Source organism: Coturnix japonica, chromosome 4 (assembly GCF_001577835.2).
Source record: "Coturnix japonica isolate 7356 chromosome 4, Coturnix japonica 2.1, whole genome shotgun sequence".
In the NCBI taxonomy this organism is placed as follows: Eukaryota; Metazoa; Chordata; class Aves; order Galliformes; family Phasianidae; genus Coturnix; species Coturnix japonica.
The window spans coordinates 19,614,148-19,627,736 of record NC_029519.1 but is presented as its reverse complement, the minus strand read 5'-3'; the positions used below and the strand labels follow the sequence as shown (position 1 = coordinate 19,627,736).

Sequence of the window (13,589 nt, the reverse complement as noted above, 5' to 3'; positions counted from 1 at the left end):
GGGACACAAAAAGTATAAAAAATAAAAATAAAATTGAACACAGCACCCAGGCAATGTATTCGTGACACAGCTACTCAGGGGCAAGTGGCACCGTTTTTATTCCTTGGAATGGTATCAGTCGGATTATGCAGTTGATGATTGCCAGTGGTAGAATGTCTTCAAGATTCACAGCTCCCTGGCTTGTTCCTGAGATATAATGGCATCAATTCATGAATTGGACAAGCAGCTGCCAATATTCTGTTACCTGGGGCATATTCATTCATTTCCAGATAACTGCTGTATATAAGCAAATAAATCTTTAAAGATCATCATAATCTAGCAAAAGCTACCATTTTCTTTCATCACATTTTCAGCAGAAAAGAAAATAATCAACTTCCCTTTTACATCAGCAGTGAACCTACTTTCACTGGCAAACTTCCCTCAAAGTGTGCCATTTTCAGGCACAAGTCTGCAAGACTAAAAAGTACCCAGAATATCTGCTGGCTGTTTCCTCCCCAGGTCAAAATTGCTTTTCGGAGCAATTTTAACAACGTTCAGCCTCAGCAGATCTGTGGCATTAATGAATGCTAGAAAGGCTGTTGGTGCTACATAAGCTTTGTCCACAAAAGTATTTTTGAGGTTTCATCACATATCAGGTAACACAGAAGTATTAACAGTCATAATTAAATCAATATTTGCATTCCTCAGAGTTGACTGTGTTTCAATTACCGAACAATCCATATAAGAGAGGAAGTCTGGTACTTTGTTCCATTTCCCACTAGTTTTGAAGCAAAGAGCTTCATTTTTTAATTGTATTTCTCCAAAAGTAGCAAGCATTCAGCCCTTTCGATGGGCCTAACATTTAAGTCCCAGATCTAAAAAAATAAAGCATGCACATTTCATGGCCAAGGTTGGACACTGAGTTGAGTCTAACATCCACTTTTATTACTGAGACTACTACTAAGTGGCCTATATTACTTTAAAATACCTTTTTCAGGCACAACTCATATGAATTATTTTTCCTCCATCTCTCTACCCAAATTGTACAATATACATTCTTCACTTTCACACCATACAGAGTATGAAATCAACATGAGTCCTCCTTTAAAGCTATTAACATGCTATACATACGTAAAAGCATTCCTCCAGGAACTCCTCTTTTTGGAACTCTTTCTGCTGGGGATAAACATCAAACGTTCATTCAGCAGTACACACACAAACTTCCCCTTAATTAACAGTGGTACAAGTATATATCAAGAAAAACTCCACGCTGATAGTTTGCCCACGTCACTTGGCAATGTCCCTTTAATATTAATACACAGAGAAGTTAATATTTTTTCATAAAGTTGTTCAAGTATGTGGAACATGTAAAATGCATAAGAATCAATATGGACATCATTAATGTTATATTTATTTATTTTCCAGCTTCATACAAACTGGATGTAGAAGCATAAACATAGTACATTTCTACCATTTTCAACAAAAATATAACCAATATGTACAATTATTGTATTAAAAATACAAAAGGGATACAGACTCCACCAATGTCTTTCTAAAAGACATACAGGTACAAGTAGTATCAAAAGTATGAGGAAATCACCAGTTAATTGTACATTCTGCACTTGACATCACAGAGCGAACTGAGATTAGCAGTCCTATGGTCTACAATTACTTTATGCTTATATAACATTTGTGCAACTTGTGATAGAGCTAGGATTTTGTATTTCTATATGCACATGAGGTCCATAGCCTTGAGAATAAAACTGGCAAATAATGCATATTACATGTAAAATTACAAATGCTTAATTGACAATGTGATATATAAGCAAATAGACAAAAGCTATGATTACAGGAGAGAGAATTAAATAAAGCACTGACATTTGCCTGATACAGTGAAAAAACACTGCATTTCAATCTTTAAAATTTGAAGTTATTTACGTTTATCTACTGATCAATATGATCAGCTGAGTTCAATGGAAAAAAAAAAATCCAAGACCAGCAGTTCCTCACATTTGAGTACTACTCGGATTGGCAGCCTTCACTTCTCCGGAGTCTGTGCAAAAACAACACAAAAATAGAGGGGAGGGTCATTTCAGTCGTTATAGGTTAATAGCAGCTGTGAGCAGGTGGTTGCTACACATTGGCCTTCTCTACACATGCAGTGTTCCACAAAGCCATTAACAGTTGTGACTATTTCTGCATTGCAAAGGCTGGCATATCTAAAAAGGTTATTCTTCTTTACTTAAAGGCTTGTTTATCCCCCTAATGCCAGGTCAATAGATGGAGGCTATTTAATCAATATTAACAGCTTTCAGAAGCTGTGACATCCCAGCTTGCCTTCACTGCAATGTTATCCAGTTAATTTTTCTTGTAATATAACAACTATCGAGTAAAAAAAAAAAAAAAAAAAAAGAAATAAAGAAACAAAACAAAAAAATAGAAATAATATATAACTTAAAGGTGACGTTGCCGTCTGTCTCGTTAGAATGGGATACTTTGTTTTGAGCACGCCGTCCTGTATCCCACAAGGCACAGGTACGAGGCATGGTGACCGCTGTTCCTTCATTGGAGAGCTGTAAGAGCATGGCTCTGCACTGATCCTAGACCCAACGCCATCCCCACTAACGGGCACAAATCTGGAAGCTTTCAAGGTGGGACACGCTAAGAGAGAAGCTGGACAGTTGGGAAAGGCTGCATCCTGCAGCTCTTCCCTTCTGCCCTGCTCAGCCACGCAGCAGGTAGATGCTATCTGGGAGCTGAGGCTGGCAACCCTACTTACAGGTAGGAAATAATACTGTAATTACTAGGCAGATGCAGTATTTGATCTCAGAACACAAATGTACAAAATTGTAACAAAGGCATTGTAAACAAGCAAATAAGCACTGCCTCCTTGAAGGATTTCAATGCATTCCACTCTTGGTAGGTTAAAGGCCAAACGTAAGTTGACAACTAGCTTATCTCATTATCCCAATGAGACTAAGTGCTAGGATCACGATTAAAATTGAAAAGGAAGATTAAAAAACCCTTCCAGGCATTGGGAAGTGCAGCCAGAGTTATCGTCCTGATGTGATGATCTTGGAATTTGGAATGATACTGTGTGATGTGGCAGACAGCGACAATGGTAGCTTGGAGATTGCTGCACTGTGCATTTCAAGCAACACAGTTTGAAAAGTGCCAGGGCGATTTCTTCACAGTATTTCACATGCAAGGGGAGAAGGGACAGAAGGGGGGTTTGAGGGGGGTGGAGGAAGAAGCCCCATGCTGCTTTAAGGCAGGGAAGGAGGCAAACAGGTCCACCATCCTTTAACTATAGTTCCAAGGCTCCTATTCTAGGGATGTCTTCTTGTGCTCTCCTTTAAGGTGGTTCACTCTGGATCCAGAAAAGCCCCAAGTCTTACACAGCAGAGACTTGTTCATCTTCTGCAAACACAACAGGACAGGGGAAAATATTTAGTTCATGTAGATGAAGACCGCTACTAAATGAAACAACCTGTACTATGTTCATGTGCTTTCTGTTCCTCTCTGTTAGGTATATTAAAAAACAAATGAAAACAAAACAAAAAACCAACTATCTAAATATCTTTACATTTCAGGTCTCATGAGAAGCACTTCTCTGACATTTTATCATCTCAAAGAAAATAGAACAATCACTATTGTTGATCTGGGCGCAGTATTCTCAGGACTGGAATGCAACAGCTGTTCCTAAATATCTAGTAGCTTCATAAAGCAGTTCTTACATTTTTCCTTGAATGTATCTGACACTATTTCCTAGGGAGTTATTTGACTTAAGATTGCATAAAAATGACTGTGGCTTCTGCTGTCACTGGTAAAATACAACTAAAAGTCTCAAACTGCCACAGTAGTTCTTAAAGATTGAGGCAATCCTATTAAAGGGATCTCATCTTTTTGTCATGTTTGATTGCTGAGTTCATGCTGTACACAGAGCTTTAGTAACTAAGCAGTTAGCGAGGGAAGGAGAAAGTTAGCCTTTCTACCATTAGACAAAACAGAGCATCAAAGATTCAGATGCGTGACTTGAGCATTATCCTGCTTAGGCTGCAAGCATCTAGCTCTGAAGATGCAATCCAGCTACACGTACACGCCACCAAATAACAGAAAGACTATGTGTGTATGGTCTTTATATTGCAATACCTGAGCTAAAGCATAAAGATCGGCAAGCAAGATAGCAAATTCATGTGAAGCAGTTGGTATGGAAGACCCAGCATCCACAACAAGAGTTTCAGCTAGAACGCCGAGTGATAATCCATCTAAAACTGACCAATGATGCTCTCTGGGGGTAGGCATTTGTAGACTGAGATAAATATTTTGAGCTAGTGCCAAACACTGGATATTTTCAGGGCACCCAGGGCTTTTTATCTGGAACGTAGGCACCTCAAAAGAAGTTGCCTAAGCCAACTGCTTGGTTGTCAAGGATTCAAGGCAGACATACATTCCAGATTTTAAATGATGTTTTGCATGAACTGAATTCTTCTTTTTCCAAAAAGTAAACAGACAGTAAGGCTTGAAAGATGGAAACTCAAATTATAGCAAGAATTTCTAGTGCAACAATCACTTGCATAATCTACTTTGTGACTGAAAACAACGAACACATTTGCATGCAGCACACTTAAAATTTAACAATAAGAAATTTACCATCTTCATCTGTGGGAAACCCTTGAGACTGATAGTGAGCAAGACGTGGATCTGACTCGTTTGGTTTATGCCACTGAGGTTTGTTCACAGGCCTGCTAGTTGAATGGCCATGTGACTGTTGCTGTTGAGCCGAAGTCCCATGGGTCTCACATGTCCGTGCCACCATTCTAGACCTCTGAAGTGCAACATTGTAATCTGGAGGCTTTCTAGTTGGATGGGAAACACCTTCTGCAAACTCAGCAATAGGTATTCCTACATAACCAGGAGGAGTTGGAGGTGGCTCCCGATACCGACCTTCTTTTCGTGCTGCAAGAAAAAAAGATTGTTATGAAGTAATAAGACGAAAGCTGATGAAATCAAAATGAACAGTGAGAGTTAAATGTTGATCAACTCATGATCCAAGGAGAAAAGCCCTGAAGAAGGATGAAAGTTAAATACTACTTAGTAGATAATGAGATACTGAAAAATAAACTATACGAGAAAACTAAGAATATACAACATACATGTGATACCAATATTGTTCCAGTAGTGAAGTATTAATGAAATTAAATCACTAAATTACATGAGGAACTTGCTCTAACTTAGCAGCTGAAGCTACTCCACCAACTACACAGAATGAATCATTCACTGGTCAAAGAGACCAGTGATATGGGAGATACAAGAGTTCACAAAAGTGGCAGCCATCATGAATATCAGCTTCTCCCCAAATGCCATCCCAGTCTTAATCTTGAAGATGAGTTTTGCCCCTAAAAGTTTACCTCTTCTGTTCTTAGAAACTTGCAGGCAAGGAAAAAATAAATAAATAAATAGATATAAAATAAAATAAATATAAAATAAAACAAAACAAAATAAAATAGAAAAAAAAAAAGGTTCTAAAAACCTTACTAAGGCAAAGCTACAGTTCCAACACATAAGAGTAATGGACCTCATTCTCATGCTTTTTGCATGCGTCACTAACCACTGCTCTTATGATTTTAATTTCTACAGAATTAAGTCTTGAAATCATTCCTGCAAGAACACTAATTGAATAAGATTTTGAGCGGGAGAAGGAAAGACCACATACTTTGTGGATCTCATTGAGGTTTCTCTGTTTACCTGAACAAGAGTTACCTCTGGCCATGACCAGTGTACCCTTGCAGAGAGATTTGAGGGAAGAAACAGTGATGAAGAGTTTTAAACACCTTCAAGAACAGACCAGATGCACAATGGTTTCATGATTCTGTACTGTGGAATTTCATGTTTAAAGAAGTTAATTAAGACTCTGACCCTGAACAGTTTTTTTGTGAGTCTAACCCTTTAATGTGACTACTTACAATACAAAAGCAAACACAGCAGGAAAAAAAAACCTGGCACAGCAAACTTACTCTTCCTGCCTTGTCATGCCCTGTATATTCTTGCACAAGTGACGAGGACAACATCACCCTGCATTATGCACTATGAAATTGACTGCAAGGGCAGTACCAGCTCACAAATGGTTTTACTGGGCTGGTTGGCTTTTGCCTTGCTATTAGCAAGCCAAATTGTCTCCTATGGAATCTAAATACTTTTCTTGGACAAACACGTGTAATTGAGCAAAGCAACATGAAGAAACTTCTGAGAATTTTTATTCAAAGATTTCAGTAATTTTCATTTCAAGTAATTTTGACATAGAATAAATTCTGTTGAAAAATTCTATTGAACTATTGCAAGAGATCCATGATAAACAGAGCTGCATTTTCAAGCACAGTTAATAGTACTGAATGCATGGAAGTTATACAGCTGCAATTTTTGGATCTTTGTCACATTCTCTGAAGTCTATCAGTGTATATAAATGTAGTGGCAAGCTCAGTCATGAGAGGCGAGTCTGGAAGCACACCTGTTGGTGGAAACCAAGTGCATCAAAGAGTAAAATTAGAGAATGGCACAAATCAGGACCTTGAGTCCTGAACTGACCAGCTTCCTCCCCTTCACAGTTCAAGGATTCAATGCTGCACCCAAGTTTTGCAGCAATAGGCAAGCAATATACTAAGGCAGAAAATGGAAAAGCACCTTATCATAATGGTCTCAGCATGGCCTCTGTCTGACAGACTTTTTCAGCTGTGTCAAACCAAAATGGCTTTCAGAGAACCCTTCATAATAACCTGAGGAAAGGCACTCACAGCAAAGGGAAATGAAAGATGCAAAAAATGTAGAAGGGTCTTGGATGGCCCTGTAACACCTGGGATGTGTAGAAGGAAAAATATGAGGATTGTTAAAAACACTGCCAAAGCTACCTTTATGTTATATCCATCCTCACTGGATGATTGTAAATGTAATACAGCCCTAATTTCTTAGGAATCTCTTAAATTTCAGTAATCTAAAGAAATGCCTCAGCTGGTGTCTAAACACAAAGCTGCATTTTTAGAAGTAAGGAACATTTAAAAGTAAGGAATCATCAGACTAGTTATACAAATGTAGAAAGGAAAACACTTCTAAAAAAAAGAAAAAAGATGACTAAATATAGAGTACAAAGGCTTACTGTGAAAAGTAATTCAAATTTCAGAACAGACACCTATATACATCAGCTCCTCAAAACACTGCCCAGCAGTTGAGCTAGTTGGTTTTTTTATGATGTATGGTAGGCTGTCTTGAAACACAAAGGAGCTGCCAGAACTGAGAAGCAGCTGTAAGTGATAATTTCTCTAGCAGTAAAAACACAGTTACAGGGCAAAAACTGAGAGACTACAAAACATTCCATTCTTTAAAATCAAACCAGACAAAAGAAAAATAGGTTTAGAACAATGCTAAGCACTGTAGGTAAGTGAATTAAAGTAAAATGTAACTTACCAATAAGCCCCTTTGTAGTACTTGATGTTACCGGTATGTGAGCGGGCATGGGAGCTGGCTTCGCCTCCTCTGCTGGTATGGATGTTCCGCAGCTAGTTTCAGCTTCAATAGAAACATCCTTCCCACCCCTTCGCTTTATGGTACCTGTGTCACCTTCTGAGTCCTCTCCCCAGTAGCCCGTTGAGGATGCCCAGCTTGCTCTGGACTGTGCTTGATCGAGGCCCTCCCTACCTTGACTTTGCCGGCTATACTTTGTGCCATGATCAGAGAACATCAGCTGGTCCACATGACTGCCTGAGGCCCACAGTCCTGCCCCATCGCCCGAATTATCAAAATGAGCATGTCCAAATGGCAGAGTCTCCCAGCTTCTCTGGTGCTGTATTGTTTGTATGTTGTCATGAGAACCACTTGAACAAGAAGTCCAGCTACCACGGCCACTGTCAGCTGCATCGAGTGAAGCTCTGTCCCCTTGATCCTGTGACAGTTCTTCTGTACTAGGAGAAGACAGAACAGTAGCTCCAGCATACAGGCCTCTGTTCTCTGACAGTGGTGCGTAAGATCTAGATGCACATTGAAGAGGGGAACAAAAAAATCCAGCACTGAAAGCAGAGATCTTTTACAAAGCACACAAAGAACTAGCACGTTAAAAAAAAAACAAAACAAAACAAAACAAACAAAAAAAAACCCCAAAAAAGTGCATGTTGAAAGTTTTGATGCAATTTATGTTGTAGTTGTTTAATGACTAATCTGATTTTGAGCATAGAAAACTTTCCTTTTAAGCTTATCCTTAACAGAATCAGTAAGAACACTGGGTAACTCTCCTGATGAAACACGTTAGTGGAGCCTCCACAAAATATAAAATCTTAACTTTGCAGCAGTCCTTTAAGACAGGCAAATGCCACTGAGATACATAGAATAAAAGGGAGCAGACTGACATATAGGTTCCTACCATTTTTCCATACAAGCAATGCAAATAACTCAAAGTTATAAACTGAGTGACTGAAACTCAGATTCAGACCTCTGCTCATTCATAACTCAGAATGACAACTTACCAGTATTTCTTGCAAAGGAAATTGACTTTGTTACTTTTGGAAAAACATATTACTTCCTATAGCAAGTACGTTCTCTGTAGCCTTCCACTGGCTGATCAAGTCTGACACTACCACTTACATAGCAGCAGTGAAAACTGATCAAGTGTCAGCTTCATTTAGCAACTATCAGGGCTGCTGTGAGTTGTGGTTTCAGGGCAGCTTGTTATGCAGATTGGGACCTTTATCTTCCAAATATTTTACACATCTGATCAAAGAGCTTGCATAGCCTGGGATTCCCAGAGCTGAAGCACACCACTTTCAGAACAGGCCTGTCATCCACAGACCCTACAGGACTATAAACCTCAAAACCAGAGAACTAAAGCTTCCAAATAATAGCTCAAAAAAGCAATTGGTGACTAATACAAATCAGAGCTTCAAATATTTTCAGACCGAGGCTCACAGAGATTCAGAGAACTACTTGCAGCGCTAGCTTACACATCTTTACAGAAGTTAATTATCTAGAAAATTACTTTGAAAGCCAACAGCCAAACATGAATTTTACCTTCAAACATGAATTTTAGCTTTATTGGTGACTAGGAGAGAGATTTGGGGTAAAAAAATTCTAAGCTAGATAAAAATGCAATTTTCTGTAAAAACAGACTGGAAAATTATTAGCTATTTCTGCTCTTACTGCCATTCCTGATATAACTGCATCAATAATTTGTCATCTAACTCAGTTAATTCCCCACCTAAAAAAATGGATAAAACATTCATCTGCTACAGAGAGGAGTCTATAGCAATACTAAGTGCTTAGATAAGGTCTATTGGAAGAAAGGTCTTACTGACATAGACCTCAAAAAACATGTGTGAGGACAAAACATTTTCTTGTAAGAAAACAGAATATGATCAGAAGACTCAGTAGTGAAATAGTGGAATTTAAGAGCAAAGGAGAAAAGGAAAATTTGAGAGAGATAATGGGACAGTTATATAAACAAACATGCAAGCCACATACTGTATGAAAGTATAATTTAAGTAAGAATAAAATTCCTACCCTAAGCTGTATTGATCTGGTTCAATCATGATCCTTCTATCAATTCTTCCCATGCCAAGATTAGTCTCCACAATGCTGACAGAATGCCTCTGTCTCCTCTCATCATGCAGGGATGCTGGCATGGAGTCAAAAGAGGAATTGCTGACAATACTAGATCTGGATGAAATTTCACTGTGACCAGAGTCTGAAAAGTTATCCACTGTGCCACTGGGAGCCAAAGCATAACCTGCAAACAGAACATCACTTCAATCAGATTCTTAGAGGCCCACTCAGCTATTGCCAAGCAGCTGGCAGGTTTCACTGCTGCAACTGCAGTGAATCAAAAGCATGATTACGTTTTACTTACAGAAGAAGCACTGGAAAAAAAGGAAAAGAAAAAAAAACCATAGCTTTCTGTATGCCCTTTTTCTTGAACAGCAGTTTAAGATTGTAGGGGATGTGAAACACTCATTTAGAAACTAGCCACCTTCCTTCCCCTCTACTTTCCTCCCCCGAATTATTTTCAAATGCAACGTATTTGTGTTCTTATATCATGAAATCTCAAATTTCATGAAAAAAAAAAAAAAACAAAAAAAAAAACAGCCTATTCATAAACATAGAAAAGGTTCACTAGGCAAGATTAATGTTACAAAGTAATCCAGAAGACCCTTCATACAGTTTTTGTGTCCTGTATACAAAACACCACCCTTCAGAAGTGAACAACATATGCAGTGTGAAGCACATATGTCTGGGCTCACTGTTTATGACATATCTCAGTGAATAAAAGGCCTATGACATTTTTAAATTAAATTTTAAAAATATTCAAAGTTTTCAAGCTTTCTTTGTGGCTACTGTTACAGCAAAGCCTCCAACACACACACCACTTTATCTTAAGCTTGCCTGTCATACATAGGTCACATCCCACCCAGCTGGGTTACAGAGTAAATAATTCCTTTAATAGCTTAATGAGCTCAGTGAAGTTTAAAATCTTGTACAGCAATCTGCATGTACTGCCACTGGCAGGAGATGCTCTGATGGGAATACTTTTGTCAGAAGCAGCTGTAATGAGAGTGACCTAATGCACCACATCCTGTATCAGTTCAGGCTTCCTTGCCAACTGCTATCAAGCAGGGCCTTCAGCTGTCCCACTTGAGCACCACCTCCTGCTCTCTTGCTGACTATATATGCCTGAAACAGGAGTAGTAATTTATTCTGAATGTACAGATTTTCCTTCAGAAACTTCCAAAGTCTACGACCTCCAGGAAACAGAAGGAGAAATGTTCTGTGTCTAGTACCTTTCCTTGGCGAACTCTGTGGTGAGGTGGGAGGAGAAGACAGATGTGAAGATGCACTTGATACTGCGTCTTCAGATTGTTTCTTGTGGCGGTCCAGACTTCCTTCTTCAGATAATGAAAGAATTTTCTTTAAAGCTTGTGGGGAGTTAATGCCTTTAAGTAAGAATGAATGTAAGCAGATGTAAAGTTTAATATAAATACATCTTCCTATTTCACAGTGCATCTATGGAGGGAACACCATATAGGAAAAAAAAAAACTTCTCTTTAATTAAAGAGTTTCTAACAGCACCCTAAACGAAGCAAAATTTTAATCCTACTGTTCGAAACATAGTGAAGTATTTCTTAGTGAAATAACTTAGTGAAACCAGTCTTTCATTTTTCCTACCTAAAATAAATATTTTGTTGCAGAAAATATAATCCAGAGGTGGTGATTTGTAATACTGCTTGTACAATATACAAATCAGGAATAAGCAAAGTAGTGGTTTCTGGCAAACGAACTGAAACAATGAGGACATACGATGCTCAGCTCTCAGTGAAGGTTTACATTGTGAGGAGTGAAACAGCTTTGTTTCTTTTCCAGACACAGAGCAGTCCAGAAGAGCAAAGGAAGCTGGACATATTAATACGACTGGCTTACAAAATAAGGCCATCCTGCAGTTGCCTTTCTCCCTTTAGAAAATTACTTCAGCACTGGTTTATTTTGGGAAATCAAAGAATAACAGCATCTTTAAGATAATGTACAATGTAAAGATCTAGGGCATAAAGAATTGCTTTTCTGAGGCAACACTTCTCTTTGCCTTTTTCCACCCTCTCCTGTCCTCGAAAAATACATCCTGGAATACACTTAAAAGCAAAGATGGAGCTTCTCTGACAGTTTTGTAAATTTCTGTTTTGTGGTAGAGGATATTTTCAAGCCTTCTACAGACTTTTCCTTTGATCTGCTGGATCACAATGCCATCAATAATTCACAGCTCCTTCATCAACATAACCCAGTCAACTTTTCAGAAACTTTCCCACCATAAGCAAAAGTACAATGTATGTAGCTTCAAAGTCCTTTTAATATTATTTAATATTTAATAATATTTAATATTAAAATTAAGAACTAGATGAAGGTTGAATTGTTTCTTGCCCATTTTGCAGCTTTTAATTCTACTCTAGCCGTCTAAGCTGTGCACAAGTAAAACTAATAAAAAGCAAGAGAAGACTTCAGCTCTGAAGCAGATCTTAAGAATTCATATATGTTACCTACATGTATAGGAACATAGATTTGGAAGACAAAGAAATAATTCCTATATTCCCGGCTCTTTAAGCATGACATGCATGCAGCAGCTTAACAGTAAAAAGCACTAGGGAACAGAATCCAGGCAGACAATTTTCATATTGGAACTTCAGGCCCATGTTTGTAATGACTAGCACACCACTTCTGTAATTAGTTTAGCACACCTGAACTTCTCATTATATGTTCAACTTTAAAAAGAGGACAAAACAAAACAAAGCACCAAAGTAAAAAAAAAAACAAACACACTAGAACTCCTGAGGCACTTCAGGCCACTGAAAAACCTGATGTTCACTAATCCCCTTGGAAAAGCCAAGGTGTTAGTGCAGATAGCCAGAAAAAATCATTATCTCCATCTGCTACTAACAGGTAAATAATTACACTGATTAAATTGACAAAGATGCTTTCCTGGCAGATTTCCTTCTTCCCATTTCTGAAGAATTTTACATATGCACTGCATGAAACAGCATAATTTTCCTATTATACTACTACAAATTAATGTCTCCATCTTATTTGATTAAAGTGCTTCCATGACATGAGCAAAGAAACCTCAGAGTATTAAACTGAATGCTTCTTTGTTTGACTTACCAAATGGTGGAAGGTCTTTGACAGGCACTTTCTTGCGAGAGGGATAAAGAGATACAGCAGGGACCTGCAGTGCCTGATTTACTTTATGTTGCTGCTGCTGCTGCTGCACTTTCTGCTGAATTCCTGCCCGGGGAGCCACTGGTGATGTTTCAGATTTTCCAGATCGCTTGTCTCCTGTATTCTTTGGCACTTTACAAGAAATAGGAAAAAGCAAAGAATGACTACCAGCCACAAATACAGTGGGAGTTCTAACCTGAGAAGTGCCAAGCCCTCCAATTAATAGTTAAAAAGTGATAAAATACTGAAACCACAAATGCAGGAGTATACATCTAGAGCTAAACAGAGAAGAAGGGGAGATTTAATTTCATTTAAAATCTGTACATTATCAAAGAACCTTTCCCTTTCTCAAAATAAAATTCTCATAAATTGACTATTGTTATAGTTATTAAAATGTGACCAGAAGTATACTGAGCTATGATATGAACTGTAGTTGGTTTAGGGTGAATATAATCAATACACTACAATCTTGTATCCTAATATCATAATTAGATTTTTTTGCTATCCTAAAGGAAGGGCATAAGATACAGCATTCTCCAATTAAAGTGTGACAGATTTCCAGTTCTGTTTCCCCCACATGTCTCTTAAATACCTGGCCATTATGGAATCTGTTTTTAACTGATGAGGTTATCTGGGATGACCAGCCCTATTCATACCAATAGCCTGAGAACATCAGAACTGTAGAGGCACTTTTGGTCTCTCAGGACCCTTCATACGGACAAATCAAAAGAACTCGCGGGCTTCAGCATTACACCATCCAAAAAGCCTACATAAATTTCTATGCTGTTAACCTCTAAAATGACTCCCTTAAGCTTCAAAGATGTCCAGTTCTTGCCCACAATCAGTTATAAATTTTTCTGCCTCATTGTCTAGTT

At 38.3% G+C, this 13,589-nt stretch overlaps 1 protein-coding gene across 8 annotated transcripts in view; it reads right to left on the bottom strand.

Annotated features, from left to right (window-relative positions):
- Nucleotides 1-1,253: 1,253 nt before the first annotated feature.
- The window catches only part of RAPGEF2 (Rap guanine nucleotide exchange factor 2), a 162,411-nt gene continuing 150,075 nt past the window's right edge, over nucleotides 1,254-13,589 (bottom strand). For 6 of the 8 annotated variants that reach the window (XM_032443993.1, XM_032443996.1, XM_032443994.1 and 3 more), the window contains 6 exons: nucleotides 12,658-12,846; nucleotides 10,794-10,946; nucleotides 9,520-9,745; nucleotides 7,438-7,997; nucleotides 4,633-4,938; nucleotides 1,254-3,399 (listed from right to left, as the gene is read on the bottom strand). In XM_032443993.1, coding sequence (XP_032299884.1) covers nucleotides 3,374-3,399; nucleotides 4,633-4,938; nucleotides 7,438-7,997; nucleotides 9,520-9,745; nucleotides 10,794-10,946; nucleotides 12,658-12,846 — 1,460 coding nt within the window. In that variant the 3' untranslated portion in view covers nucleotides 1,254-3,373. The remainder of the gene's footprint in view (nucleotides 3,400-4,632; nucleotides 4,939-7,437; nucleotides 7,998-9,519; nucleotides 9,746-10,793; nucleotides 10,947-12,657; nucleotides 12,847-13,589) is intronic. The other 2 variants (XM_032443995.1, XM_032443997.1) reach the window with 2 other exon arrangements.